Raw genomic sequence first — 15,541 nt, 5'->3', positions numbered from 1 at the left:
AATTATAACCTTTCCTCGTTTTTTCTCTAATGGAAAAATTGTCCATTATTTAATGTGGCCAGCAGTGTGGAGAACTGGGGTTGCATTAATGATGCCCTTCTCCTTGTTCTTGTCTACTGTATTTGATCCTGTAGTCAGCTATAAAATAATGTATGGAGTGACAAGGATGGTATCTTGATTGTATCCAGCTGTCTGGAACAAGTCAAGGGCAAAGCAGCCTTCCATGTAGCCGAGCACCCACTAAAGAATACCAGAAATATTAAAATTTAAGCCAGTTCCTGACAAAGGAAGCAGGTTGGTTAGATCCAAAGCCAGCTGTGAAAGTAGTTAAGTTGTAGTCATATCTACTGACATCAAAAGTTTCATTTTAATCATACTTGTGTTTCATTAGAGTTAAAATATCTTTGAATAGTAATTTGTGTTTCTCTATAACAATAATTTAATATTCCACAAACTGCCTTTTGCTCTGGGACGTGGCTTCTCCGAGTTGTAGAGTCCTTCTGCAGCAAGCTTGTTCTTTTTTCTACTTCTTCCTGGCAATTTTTGTTCCAAGAATGTGGACTTAGAAGAATTTAAGTGATCTTTGCCCCACTGAAACTCTACCCTTCCAAAGCAGATGTGTTGCATTTGCTTTCTGTGCAGACCTGGTTAACAGCATGTCACTTTTTTTTTTTCTCTTCAGGTCTGGCGTGAGTTCCCTGACCGCTTGGTTGGATACCCAGGCCGCCTGCATCTTTGGGACCATGAGATGAACAAATGGAAATATGAATCAGAATGGACCAATGAAGTCTCAATGGTGCTCACTGGGGCAGCTTTTTATCACAAGGTAATATACAACTTGGACTAATTGTGCATTTAATTTGTACATTAAAAAATATCTGTATGTGTTTCTGTCATTGTTCCATCAGTTTTTGTGGTGCTACGATTATGTTCTTTAAAACAGTTGGAGAACTGATTGCAAACTTTCCCTAGAACTCTTTCAGTTGCTGTGAAAACCACTGATTTGTCTCTGCCAATTAAATCATTATTTACCTTTGTGAACTTACAAAACTCGTGCCAGTTTGCATGACCTGAAAGTACATAGCGAATTTTGCAGGGAATGTAGCTTTGTAGCTGACAGGTTTAGGAGAGAAAACCAATTTTAACAAAATTTGTGTGTTGGTCAGGAAAGGAATAATTATGCAGTTTAGCACTCAAAAATTATTTTCTATCTGCTGAAGTAGTTCTTGTCTGAAGGCACTATCACTTAGCTGCCTGCCATTCCATGACTGAAATATTTAGTCTTGCAGTTACTGTATCTGTATTTAAAATTATCTTCTTTCTCTCCTTGCTGCAGTATTTCAACTACCTTTACACCTATAAAATGCCTGGAGACATCAAGAATTGGGTGGATGCTCATATGAATTGTGAAGATATTGCCATGAATTTTCTAGTAGCAAATGTCACTGGCAAATCAGTCATTAAGGTGAGGCTTTTCTGCTGTTTATCTTTACAAAATTAAAAAACATGAGGTACATACTTAAATTTATTCACTAGGTTTCAATATCATTAGGTTACTTAATCCTCCTTTTTCTCTCATTTTCCCCCAGTATGGTATCTTGGTCTCCTTCCATGATAGAAGAGCCCTTCTAGTAAAATTTTTATATTAACTGAGAACAGAGAATTGTTTTTTACCGGTTGTTTCTGATGGTTATTTTAACCATCTAGATGAGCTATAAAAAAGATAATTTAAGTGACAGCTGTACGTGTGTGTGTGTATGTACATGCCCACATACATATATTTTAGGTATTTGAGATCGCTAGAGGAAAGAAATTGCCAACTGTCCACAGCTCGCTCTATCATGGCCTGACAACAGCTGATTTATAGGAATGTTAATTGCAAGAACATTAATTGCAAGATCAGCTTTAAATGAACTTTTTATCCCTGAATTAATTTCCTGACATGTTTCGACACGTTTTCAGGTCTAGACATTCACTCCGTACATTCATTTCCAAGTGTGTCAATTTGGAATGAGATTTAGAGGCCACCAGGCATTACTTCAATTAGCAGGGTCCGTTCTCCCATCTGTCCATCATCATTTACTGGGACTGGTGGCTGCATTTCCTAGAAAAGTCTTTAGAAGATAAAGCGTGTACTTTTGCTGAAAAAGGTTTGGAGCTGTATGAGGGCACAGCAGAGCAATTTGGCACCTCTGTGCGATTCGGAGAGTCTTGCAGAGTTTGCCAGTCAGCTCTTAACTGGAGAGAGCAAAAGAGCGCCTGTTGGATTAACGTTATGGTGAAGTATGGGAAGCTATATTTCATCGCTGTTATGGCTGCAAGAACAAATGGTGTTTATACAGGGACCTTGGCAGTGAGAAAACAGTCATTAAACAGGAATTAAGGAGCTTGTCATCGCCACTTCTTTTCAGTTACAGAAGGAAAAAACTCTCCAAGCCGTTTTTATTGGGCCCCTGTGAATTTTGCAGTTAGCCGGGCCAGATGGAGCTGAATGGAGGAACAGAGTGGCTTTTTTTTTTGTACACCCCCTCTTTTTGAGACAGCTCAGCTTACAGTGTAGGCATGTTCAGAGGTATTGCACTGCTCTCTGTGCAAGGAGATTAATGTCCCTTCTGTTGATATTTGATAATATCTGGCGTGCCTTTCTGCAGGTGACCCCACGAAAGAAGTTCAAATGTCCAGAATGCACAGCAATTGATGGGTTATCACTGGACCAGACACACATGGTAGAAAGGTGAGTGACCATTCTTTATTTCTCTGATTGCCTTGTTCTGATCCCTAGAATCTTATCCTGTGTCTCATTGCATTAGGATCAAAAGTGTTTTTATAAATTACTAATTTTGAAAGAATGTTACATGGATTTGATCAGCATAAGTCATTCCTACAGTGGGTAATATGTCACTGAAAAGTAGACTACTATGAAAAAACATTTTAGAAGGGTACAATTTTTAGCAGGTTTGCTGTAAAGATTATAGGACACATATATGAAGTTCAGGTTCTTGGTTGTCTGTACTGTCAATAGTAACACAGTTCTGTTTGCCATAGAATATCAGCTGTACTAAATATTAATTTTTTTTTTAACCAGACAATTGGTAGCTTACCAAAGACCAGAAAGGATATAAAATATTAATAAAATCATTTGTAATGCTATTTGTACATTATCTTCTCTCCAATGATTGTGAAGCACATTCACAATCCTTGTGCTTCACAGCTAGGATTGTGAATGTGCTTCACAATCCTTGGAGAGAAGTGAAGGGCGCTTGCTGTACAATTCCTTGTTGCATTTTTTAATAATGGCAGCATTATTATATTTTTCTGAAAATATATTTTTGAAATTAAGTATGCATTTGGAAAGGCAGTGAATGCTTAGGGTGAAATACTGAAAGTTTGTGAGTATGAGATTTGCATTCCCTGCTTTAGAGTAAAGGGCTCTCCAGCCTTGATCAAGACACTAGGGTTCTCACTGCCTTGGCTTCTGAACATGTGTAATAGGGGAAAGTCTTTTCATTTTGCAAAGTTGTTCAGTACCCAAATGGGCTATCTGACAATAAATGTACATACTAGTTATTAGGTGGAATTAACCTGAGATCTAAGACCGATAAAGGCATCTTACTTTAGACTTCTTGGGCTGTTGCATCTCTCCTGCAAACTTTGGGAAAAATTATTTGCAACCATAGAATGGATGGGGTAGGTAAGCTGGGGGAAGAAGTCACCAGAAGAAACAGTTCAATTTGACGATATTAAAGGTCTCTTCCAACATTGATCATTCTATGATTTTAAGATGTGACCAAAAAAATAATCTGACCTGCATTTAAAATAGACCATTTCAGATTTTTATGGGGAGTTATAGCATGGTTATCTTGCTAGTTATCATTTTAACAGTGAGCTTTTTTCTGTCCTTGTCTGCAGAACATAGAAAATTTAAAGTGTTGTATGGGCTTTAATAAGAGTGGATTTTAAAAAGGAGTAAAACATACTCAGAAGTAAAGCATACTCCATTAAGATGGTAAAAATTACTCTGCAGGAAAATACTTGAGAAAGGTGTGAGAAGTTTTGTAGATCTTAAATGTTAACTGAAAGGGAGCAAGAGGTTTCCCCATGTCTAGCAATTCTGACCTGGCTTACAGGAAGGACTACCTGAAGCCAGTTAAGCTTTCCTATGGTCATAGTAGTAGCACTGCAACACCACGTGGGAATTTTAATTATGAACTAGGTTCTCATTAAGGTAAATGCTATAAAAACAGGAGATTAAAAAGTGCTCTTTGCCTTGAAGTGCATTATGATGCTGGGTAAAGGTCATGTTTCCATGTCTATAGCAGTTCTTGTATCCTCAGAGTAAAGTGTCATTGACAGTTTATTGAGAACATGTTTGAGCTTTTGTTTTGCTTGTCTTGAAATTTTGAAAAGTGGCGAATACTGTGTTGTGAGAAGTGTTAGATGACTGCAAATCCACATACTTTTGTTTGCCCAGCCAAGGAAGTACATGCTGAGATAGAGTCTGAGTGTAGGAGAATCTGGAAAGATATACAGTTTAGGTGTATTCAGACTTGATTTTGAAAATCCTTAATATCATACTGAAACTACTTGCTACACCTAATGCCTTCTTGCCTTGTGTTATTATCTACCTAATTATAAGGGAATTATTTGAGAATCTGAAAGGGTTTATTTTTTTTAATCTTCTAAGCTAGATATTGATTTAAAGTGGTTAATAAATGGTAACAACTCCTAGAGCAAATTTTCCTAACTCAGCAGTGAGTAAGGCTCTCATATCTATCTCTCTATCTCTCTGTCTGTCTGTCTATCTATCTATCTGTCTGTCTATCTATCTGTCTATCTATCTGTCTGTCTGTCTAATCACTAACTCTTTTCAGGGTCAGGAGAGAACCTGAATGGAAAAAATTGTATGCATCAAGGAATTCTTGTCATTATAAAAGAATAACTTTTTGCAGTATTGGGTATCAAGAACAATACCTGAGGTGTCAGGCAAAGAGCTATTATCAACTTTATTTGCAGCTTTCCTAAGTGCCTGACTCCTTGCTTTTTATCATTCAGAAATAACAAACAGGTAGTCTGAGCTAATTACTTGCCCGGAAATCCAGGGATCAACCCACTGTTTGTGAAACAAACAGTTTATCAGGGTTGTCACGTGCATGCACAACATTTAGCGTTAGGTTTCTGGTTCAGAAATAGCAAAGAGATGCCCAGCAACTGCCTGTTGGTTTTGTAAATGGAGAAGGTTGGAGAAGTCAGTTGTGGAGATCTATCTAGGAAAGATATGCAACTAATTGGTTTTGTTGGGCATTTTGACTCATTCAGCAGAGACAAAGGAAGATGGTACAGTTGAACTCTGTCTCTTATCAAGAAATTGTATTCTTTTAGCAATGCACTGAATCATGGGAGAGCAAAGTCATGGTGTGTAATTTATTTGAGTTAAATAGAAGACTTTAGTCCTCAGGGTTATTGAACTCCATCATTAAAATACATTAACTGAAGAAAGCTTTGAGCCAAGAATTCTCTTCTTGTCCTACAAGGTTAGCCTTTACATCAGGTCACAGAAGAAACTGCAGGAAGGTCTCATAATCCCTGTATTTACAGGTATTTAAGTTGCGACAAGTTTACTGCCTTAAGCCTCTTTGGCTCTCAAAATGGAGAACTCTGTAAACTTCAATCTAGAGGGCAACTGCCAGTACAGTAAATATAGCAAAGGGCTGAGCTGCTTCTGCAGCCAGAATAACAGCAATGTTTTATTTAGGACATGTATTTGTCAGAGTCAAAATAGGAAGTCATTTCCTTAAGAGGCAAACTGCCCAGGTTTGGCCAAATGCTGCAGGTACAGGGCTAGACTGCCAAAGAATTGGTTGGATTATAGCAGTGAGGAACCTGATTAAGAGAGACCTTAACAAACACCAAGTTCATCCAGGGGCAATAGGGCTGTCAATTTCTCAGTTCACAGAATCTTCATGTCTTTTTTAGCTGACCATGACTGCGCGTTGTCAGCAAAGCAAAGAAAAAAAATAATTATTGGAAGCAAACATGCCTCTGTTACTTTGAATGTGCAAAACTATTGACACAACTAAGTGAAATGCCTTCCCTCCATATTGAGATGACATTACATTCTCTTGGCTACCTAGCTCTTAGTGTTTCATGTTCTAGATATCCCTTCTGGTTTATATTGTCCAAAAGTGACAAGGACTTCAGAATTCAAGTGATTTAGCTCAGTGCTAGAGATGAAATTTTTGGAAAGAAGTGTCTTTCTTTCAAACATATTTTGTGGCTTGTGCATGACATTTCTTTCCTTTAAAAAATCCTGTTTCTGATCTTTGAATTTGATATTTATTTGTGGAAGGGTAACTTTTGCTTCAACCAGAGTGTTTAGAACATACTAATTTTTCCATTTTTATTTTTTGCCATTTCTTTAACAGTGAAATGGTTTCTTGGTGGTTAAAGATATTGTACTCACAGGCTTAAATGGACTTGCCACCATAATAAGTTTGGCTGTAGAAGGATCCCATCTTGATATTTTGTCATAAGACCTCACTTTTGATTTGGGAGTATAACCTCTGGAGGGAAGAGGTCAATTTTGTCTGCCCTATCCATTTAGTTTTGTCTTTTTCTCTGAGGGTGCCACTTAGTTCCGGTTGTGACAATGGCTGGTCTGATGTGGACACCTGCCTACCAGGCAGTAGGCTGAGATAACTAATTCATTTCACACCAGCCACCAAGCAGCTGTTACATTACAATGTCTTTCAGTCATTACTGGCAAAGGCAGGATTTGAACCAGTAGACTAAAAGTATTCTTGTGTTCCAGAAACCAGTGAAGGCCAGCAGCTGTGCAAACTCCCAGCATGCACATCTCCCAGTGCATCTACCTCCTTGCCTGTGAAGTTTGTGGGTTTCCTGCCATGAGGCTTCTCCAATACACATCATGGATTAGTTGACCAGATTTCTTACAAGTAACAGATCATTTGAAAGTCTGACTTTATCTAAAAATCAGTTGTGTTTAAGATATCTCACAGTGGGCACCCCGTGGAAGCAACAGAAACTGCTTAATGTTCCTGGAGATAACACTCAGCTCCCGCTGTCTGCAGGAGCCACTGCCACCTTTTAGTGCCTGGGGTCCAAATCTCATTCTATTGATGGTTCACCTTGTTATTGTAGATATTGAACAGCTACCTGGCTCCTCACTGGTGGCTCCTTTGCTCTGTCAGATCTGTGCCACACTGGAGCAGATAGAGCTTGTCACAGGAGTAGAGGTTGTGTCCCACTGTACATGATTTTCTCTTACACTCTGAATTCCTTTTCTTTTGTTTGTGGACCCAATGATTTGAATCTGAAGATAGGAAGGTATGAAGTAGGTAGCAAAGGGAAGGCAGCAAAAAGTGAAGCATCTGCATTTACCTGTATAAATATTTTATTCAAGTATTACTTCATATGAAATAGTTTTCTAACACTTTTCTCGAGGCAGAAAATGGACTGAATTATGACCATTATAGCTTGTAACAGCTATGGGGTTGAGGAAATAATTTTGAAAACTGCTCTTGCTGTCCCGTCTACTTCAAAAGAGTGTTTGGGGCAGTGTTGAGCAGTCCCCATCATAGAACTGTCACACTTAGTTGGTGTGATTGACCAGGTCCTGATGAGGAAAATTATCCTGGAGCCAAGGTGACCCCCTAACCCTTCAAAGGGGTCGGGAGAGGGTGCAGTGGTTGGAGAGTGAGAGACCTGCTCTGAGACCGCCTGCAGCACATCAGTCTGTGCAGCTGAGTCAAAGTGCTCACTTCTCTTTTTGTTTTCTCTTTTGAATGGCAAAAGAAATGTCACCTGTTTTCTTGTAGCTCTCTGGTGTGTGTAGGGAGCTGTTGTCATGATTCTTGGTATCTGAATTCCTTAAAAGCTGTTTTATGCAGCAGGCAGCTAATGTTAACTGAGCATTGTCTGGGGTAAGATGAGCCAGGTTTTCTCTGCCTTGTTTCCACAGGTACAGTGCCCTTCAGTGAGAGTTAATGGAGCAATGTAATGGTTAAACATCTCTTTGCTTGTTTTTTGAAGAAGATGGCTTTGCCTCTCCACATTCCTGATACCTGAGATTATTAAAACTGAAAGAGTCATCAGTGGTCCAGTTTTTTTGTGCTAATGTGATGTCTTCTTGTTCAATATATGTTTATTTAGACAAGGAAAATAAACTAGTTAGTTTGTTTCATTTTATAGTATTAATTCAGCTTCACCTTTAAGTTACAGTACAATCAGCTCTGCCTATTCTCTAAGGCTTGTTTATATTTTGTGGGAAAAGATAGAGCTTCTGAAGAAGCCTGAAAAAAGACAGACTTTTTTTTTTTTAGAACTCTGTTTTCACAAAGCCTTGGTTTTTGCAAAACCTTCGTTATAAACGAAATTGACCCAACAGTGGCCCTTTAAGAGACATGTTGGCAGTTAATCTGTTCTGGTTTACAGCATGTACATTGCTTTAAGAATGACTGGAATTCTAGGGGGAGGGAGAAGGGAAGCTTTGACCTCCATGTGCACATGTGCTGCTGCCAGCATCCCCTTGCTCGTCTCTGTGATTAAATGGATAAATCAAAGAACACCAGCTTCTTTTCTGTTCTCTCTGCAGTGAGGCTCTCTTTTTATTTATTAGTAGCCAGCATGGCTGAAATACTTACAAGTGCAAGAGGGAAGGTTTCTACCAGTAATTTTGGTGTGGGAGTTGCTAGCCAGCCCAGTTGTTGGAGTTCTTAATTCTACTGCTTTCCTTTTCACCAGGTCGGAATGCATCAATAAGTTTGCCTCTGTCTTTGGAACCATGCCTCTCAAAGTGGTGGAACATCGTGCTGATCCTGTCCTGTACAAAGATGACTTTCCTGAGAAACTGAAGAGCTTTCCCAATATTGGCAGCTTGTAAAGAGTGAGACAAACCTCAATGAGAAAAACAACAACTGAAAAGGTGCTATGAGGAATATAGGGCCCTGAAGACAAAACTTGCTAGAGAGTGGGTTGCATCTGAGGGAGATGGAAATTAATGTTGTGTTTCTCTTACCTTGCACAAAGTTGTAGTTGAAATCTGAACAATTGCTTCTGTGTGGCTCACAGAGAATTGAATCTATTTGTGGGTTCTCCAAAGAATGTCAGACATACACTTTTGTCCAAAGGAGGCTATGCACCTGGAAGAGTATAACAGGGTCTTGCTCTCTGTGGACTCGCTGGCATGACTGACCTCTTCTATCAAATGTGCTGCAGGCTCTCTGATTAGTGAGCATCCATCCATTCAAAGCAACTGTCTGCAATGTAGAGCTGTTCTCTTTTGGAAGGAGTTTATTTCCTGTGTGGCTGGTGGGCTTCTGTCTTTTGAGCTTTAAATGTTGTCTTAAGTAACTGTAACAAATATTTTCTTCTGTAATATGAGACAAATGTTTATTTTTTTACAACATCAAAACAAAAATCTGTCTGTTTACATCTAGTTTAAAGAGAAAAGCATTTTGTGTTACTTCAATTATTTTTATGGAAATGGAGACACAGCAACCAGGAGGATACTTTCCTTCAAAGCAGAGACCTGCAGGAAAGAACTGCAATTGCTGCACTTCCTGTGTAAATCTCAGGTTTTCTGCTGCACTCATGCAAAAGACTCTGACTCTATATCAGAACTAGTTGTATTATACAGAAAATTATTTGTCTTTAGTCGTCTTACATTTTATATTTTCATTATCAAACCAGCAATCAGGTTACAGTTTTACATTGTAGCCATCAATAGGGATGAAGTATGAAATAAGTTTTTAGTGTCTAAATCCTCTTTAGCAAGCAGTCTACTAATTTGTAAAACACCTATATTTGCAGAAATTCCCAGTTTCAGCTTCAATTTTCAGGCATATGTGTATGTGTAAGACACTGTTAATGCACACTTACAAACTCCTGTAAGTTACCATTGTTGGAAAAACTATTGGGTCTTTGCTTGTAATTTAAGGAACCCATTGCCATAGGCTGAAACATACAGTTTAGGAAGTCTTTTGGAGAAGATTTATATTTCTTAGGAGCATTTGAATTGTTTCTCCATACTGAAATGAACTCGAGTGAGAAAATGAAATGCAACAAAATTAGAAATAAAGTTGCCTGGTCTGTTACTCTTGCCCTTCAGTATTAATGAAGGTCCTAAGCTGGGCTGAGAAAGCAATCTCTTTTCTAGCTCTGCTGATGAAATGTTTGTTACTAGATAAGTGTGATTTCACTGTCTTTTGAAACCACTGTTACTGCTGGTTACAGACACATTCTACTTGATGGGCTGTTTTTCTGTTACAGTGCAAGCAACCTTATTCCTCAGATTTGCCAAACCCCAAACAATAGGACAAGTGTTAGACATCATGGTTCACCCCCTCTCCTAAGCTGGATACGCAGCAATGACAGAAACCAAATGAAAGTCAGGCTAGAAACAGGAAACATCTGCTCCTATTTGTCTCACCCCCACTAAGACTTATCTTATTGCCCAATGCAGTGGATGTGCTGTGAATGAAAATCATACTGGAACAATAGCTTTGAGGGGATACTTCACTTCATAACCTCCCTGGGATGTGCCTGCAAACTGTATCATCTGACTCTCTGGGAGTGTTTAATTACTAGTAAATGTTTTTTGCTGCACTCTTTGTTTCATTCCTGAGTTGCTATGGGAGCTAAAAGAGTAGCTGTTGCAGTGACAACTGCTGTCTGCACAGTGGCTATCATGAGTGAGAGAGAGAGAGGAAGGTTTGTTATTCATTATTTCTCCTTTGCAGCCTTTCAGGTTTATTAATATGAACCTTCTTACTGAATCTTCCTATTGATTTACATGCTGGTGCATGAGCACCAGGAGATACCAGCATATTTCCCTTGAGAAGTTTGCTTTAAAAGAGTAGCTGTGGCAGTGCAGTAGTCACTTCTGTTTTAGCTGTCCTTTTGGAGCTGATCTCAGCTTGGCAGGCTCTAGCAGTTTCACTGAGTTTCACCTTCCTTACAGAGTTGTGAAGCTGCTGTAGATTTGTTGATTTTTTCTCAGGAAGCTGGTAAAAAGTTTGTTTTGCACAGAGTCTTAAAAGACACTGAGGATTTGAAATAGTTGGTTGGATATTTTTAGATGTAGACAGTCAAACCAGTCCTGCTAAGCTGAGCTATAATCTCCAGTCAGTAAAAAGGTAACAGGCCGCTGTGCCTGCATCCAGGAGCATCCGAGTTTCCCCTTGCACAAAATGCCCACTGACCCCTAACAATCATGTTTTATCCTTTGGGCTTTTACAGTTCCTTTTATAGGGCTAGCTCATTTACAGCCCCATTTGTCTCTGTTTAGTGCCATGAAGAAAATTAGTCAATTGACCATAAAGAAAAATTGTAAAATTGGCTATTTGCTTGCTCTCTGCATTTTTGATTGTGATGTTCTTGATGCAAACTCTAGAAAGGTAAGATGTAATTGTGTGTCTGATTTGGAATGGGGGTTTTGTCAATCTTTAAATGAAGATAATTTTAAACTTTTCATTGTATATATGATATCCAGAAAAACTTAATAATTGTATATTAAAAATTAAATCACATGAGTGTTTATTGTATTTCATTTTTGGAGTGGCACAAGGAATTAACTCAGAAGAGAGAATTTCAGTGACAAGCTCTTTTACTTCATAAATCTGTGTTAAACTTGAATATCCACAATGCACTTTGGAAAGATCTGTCAATATTTTGTCTTTCCCATAACTGGAGTTTGACGGTTGTCTTGAGAACAGAAGTTTGGTCTGCATGAATTCATCCCAGTCACCTTTTGGGGAGAGTAGTTGTTACTCTAATTGTCTGCCAAGATTTGACAATAGCATTTATCTTGGAGAAATATGGAACAGATTTTTTTAACTTTTTTTGCAAAGAGATACAGCAGATGTTAAATAACTTTGCTTTTGAGATCTTTGACTGAGTCACTGAGATTGTGGAATCCAATGTGGTGGCAGCTTTTTGTTTCCAGAAGCGCTGCAGCAGAGTCCCTGTGGATCATGCTGCACGAGGGCAGTGTGTGCATGGCACACCTTGCTGCTTGTGCATAGCAAGTGGGGGGGTACTGCAGCCTGCAGGGGCTGCCCTGCCAGTCGTGGGGAGTCCTAAGGATGCATTTTTAGCATCACCAACTCTTCCTATAATGCATGAGGTTTTTCCTTCCTCACAGCTCCACCATCTCATTACCGGATGTGAAACTTCAGGCCCTGATGTTCTGAACGACTCTGTCCTTCCATCTGTACCTCCTGCTCTGGAACCTCCTGCCATCCATCATGCTTCCACTGGTGTGGTTCAAATATGCTTTACTGTGGGAACAAGTTTATCCTCTTAATTATCTATTCAAGGGCCTTTTAAACTCAAGGACCTTGGAGACACAGAGGTCAAAATAATTGTGAGGTGGAATTTAAGTGGTGCTCAGTACTTCTGACTCATTTTCCTTTTCAGGAAAGCTGTATTGGTCAGTGTTCAGCATTCTAGGAAGATGCTATACTGAGACACATCAAAATGTATTTAGATGGGCAATTTTAATGTTAAATATACCTCCAAGATTTGATATGAATGCCCTGCATAACAAATGTCTGATACCTTGGGTACTTCTCACAGGTAGAGCATCTTTTGATCAGGAAAGATCTCAGAAGGGTTAATGGGTACTGCATGAATCTGTCCAGCCCTCTTACATGGAAGCTACTCTCACAACCAAAGCATGATAAATGGAAGAAAAACTAAATCAATGGTGCTGATGAGAAAATGGGATCACACAGAGTGAGTATGAATTTTTTCATTTTTCTCTTTGAAGATTGCATACATAAATTTTACTATGACTGCTGCAAAATGTGTTCTTTTGTGAACTAAAATGTAAGCTATGTGTAGTTCTTATAGTTCTTGTGGATAATCTCATCCATGTACTTGAATAATGAAAAAAAAATCTGCAAATGTATGTTTGATCAAATCTGTGCTAGAAAATGAGCAATTTTCCAATTCCAATTGGTCTAGTTGCTAACTTCAGTCTGATCCTGAAGAGCTGAGAAGAGCAAAGCAAATCCTGGCAAGTATTCCATCTATACTGCCTTTTCATTTCAATTTTTAGTTTGAAAATAAAAATAGAATATAATAATTTCTGTCAAAACCTGCCAGAAAATACCAAACACAATACTCTGTAGGATCTGCAAGTTGTCCCATGAGCAGCTGGCCACTTCAAACCTCTTGCTAACCTTGGCATGTGACAGAGATAACATTTGCCTAGCAGAAAATTCAGGCAGAACACTTTTGCTTTAATATTGAGTCATAGGTCCTTAAGTTTTATCACATGCAGTTGGGAGTGCCTGAAGGACAGTGTAAGTTCTTTTTATGATACATGCCACTGCTGTATCTAAGTACAAGAAATTGAGCTTCATGGTCCTCCTGCATGGGTAAGATCAGCCTCTTCCTTGTAGCTGCAGATAAGGAAACAGAGGCAGTTGGATATCCTTTGGAGATGTGTGGGGAAAAATAAGACTGAACACCAGTATCCCAAGCCTGGGATTTATCAGAACAGCTACACTTTAGTCTGAATTGTTTTTTGTTTGGAGTTTTGGGTTCCTCACTAGCAAGGTAGAGGACTGTTAGCCTTGACTTTAAGAATCAGCAGGCTTCAGCAGGCCCTGGCTTGAAGCCATTTAGAGACATTCCTGGTGCACTCTGTGTAATTTCAGCCTGATGGAAATGGCTGTAATGCAGTCCCACCTCTGCTGATCTTCAGGATTCCCCTGTCTGCAGCTTCTTGTGGTTGCTTTGAAAGTGAGTTATGTTTCCCATTAAAGGATAACAGGGACAATTGAGGCAATTATGTGGACTGGCTTGGAGCTAGCAGCACGAAGCGAGTTTTCCGACTGAAAACAGTGCTACTCAAAGGTTCTTCCTGCAAGGTTGCCTGTTTGCTGTCTTCATTTGTCTGGAAAAGGATCCAGTAATTGTCCTTCAGATTTCCTTTAGTCATGCTAAATGCCTGTTTACTTGCATAAACAGGAAATGCTCCTGCTCCAGACAAGCATGACAACTCTGTAGTGACCATGGACAGAGATCAGTGCAACTTGGTTATGATTTTATTAGGTCTACAAACTTGTGTCAGTGCTCAGTACCAGACTCTGTGCAGGGGGGATGTTGTGACTAAGAAAATACCTAATTATTAAGTCACATCTATTAGATTTTTAACCTAAATTTCAGTTGAGGGGGGCCGTACAAAGGTCAAAGCTGGACCATTTGACCAATGAAGGTGTGAAGAACTTGGGATATGCAGACCCACATGAGGTTTTCCATGTGTCATTTTGAGGTGTGGTTTTTGTTGCATCCTGCGCTTTTAAGGATGAGGCATATCTCTTCTAGCCCCTCCCCTCCATTCTGTGCAGTGATGGGAACCTGTACAACTAAAAGCTTGGGACTGTCTGAACAAAGTGCCACTTACAGATATCCAGCAGCCCAGTGTGAATATCTTGTGTTCATCCAGGAGATAAGCCCATAATGTTTTGGAAAGATACCTGGGCTTTTCAAGCCACAGGCTGTGTTCCCTGCCATGTGTCCTTGTGTGTATGTGCCATACACTCAAGAAAACCACAGTTTCTCACCTGCTTGGCTGGCTGTTTGTAAACTTACAGGTCCCTCTTTTGTGAAACGTGTCTTTGAAGGTGAGGGCCAGGTCTGAGCTGGGTGCTGGGCACAGTTAGAGCCAAGTGCCTTCGGCTGAGGACTGATGGGAGCAATAACTGCTTTGCCACACTTCATACAAACACGGAAGGGGAAAGGTTTGAAGGAGAAAGGACCGTAAAATGAGATCCAGGAATTCAGTAAGGCTACAGCAAAAGGAGCAGATTGCTAACTCAGAGCATCTGTCTTTGCCCTGTGAGTAAGTTACGAACTGCAAAGCAAGAGAAAGTGGAAGATCCTTTCACAAATAATAAACACTTGTTTGTCTCAGATTAAATGCAACACCTTTACATGTGGGCTCCAGCTGGCCATAAGTAGATGCACCTTGCATGGCTGTTACCTTCCCTGCCAATGAGAAGATTATTGAACATCCATCTGCTTAAAGGTTAATAACTTGCTTTTAAAAAGAGGAAGAAAAAAAGGCAAATCTGTTTAGTTTACAGGAATAAAAAATTGTTTTTCATTTAAACTGCCCGAACTTTGCCCTGCCTCAAAGTCGTATTCTCCAGCAGAGAAGGAACGCGTTAACCTAGGAGCTATAGCCACATCTCCCAGAGAGAAGCTTTTCCATGTGTTTTAAATAACTCCAGTAAGTCTACTAAGAAAGTGCAGCTTCAAGAAGAAAATGCACATTTCTAATCTGTGTTCTGCCACTATCTAGTTTGGAGAGACACTTTATAGTTCTTTGTCATCATTTAGGCCAGAAGCAATTTCTGATGTGAACCCATACAAGCAGGATGTTACTGAAACTGGCTTTCGGCTCTCAACACTCTGAACTCTGCCAACATCTGGAGAATTTGGCTTTGAGTGCTTGAGGAGGGAAGGAATTTTTCTCCTACAAGTGAGAGGAATGGATAAGCTTGCAAGTGCA

At 39.5% G+C, this 15,541-nt stretch overlaps 1 protein-coding gene across 2 annotated transcripts in view; it reads left to right on the top strand.

Annotated features, from left to right (window-relative positions):
* EXT2 (exostosin glycosyltransferase 2) overlaps positions 1-11,546 on the top strand; it is a 74,293-nt gene extending 62,747 nt beyond the window's left edge. For both annotated transcript variants that reach the window (XM_033062612.2, XM_033062613.2), the window contains 4 exons: positions 683-826; positions 1,337-1,465; positions 2,652-2,734; positions 8,761-11,546. In XM_033062612.2, coding sequence (XP_032918503.1) covers positions 683-826; positions 1,337-1,465; positions 2,652-2,734; positions 8,761-8,899 — 495 coding nt within the window. In that variant the 3' untranslated portion in view covers positions 8,900-11,546. The remainder of the gene's footprint in view (positions 1-682; positions 827-1,336; positions 1,466-2,651; positions 2,735-8,760) is intronic.
* Positions 11,547-15,541: the final 3,995 nt, after the last annotated feature.

Source organism: Catharus ustulatus, chromosome 6, assembly GCF_009819885.2.
Source record: "Catharus ustulatus isolate bCatUst1 chromosome 6, bCatUst1.pri.v2, whole genome shotgun sequence".
In the NCBI taxonomy this organism is placed as follows: Eukaryota; Metazoa; Chordata; class Aves; order Passeriformes; family Turdidae; genus Catharus; species Catharus ustulatus.
The sequence above is the reverse complement of the archived record's forward strand: the minus strand, read 5'-3'. Positions and strand labels throughout refer to the sequence as shown.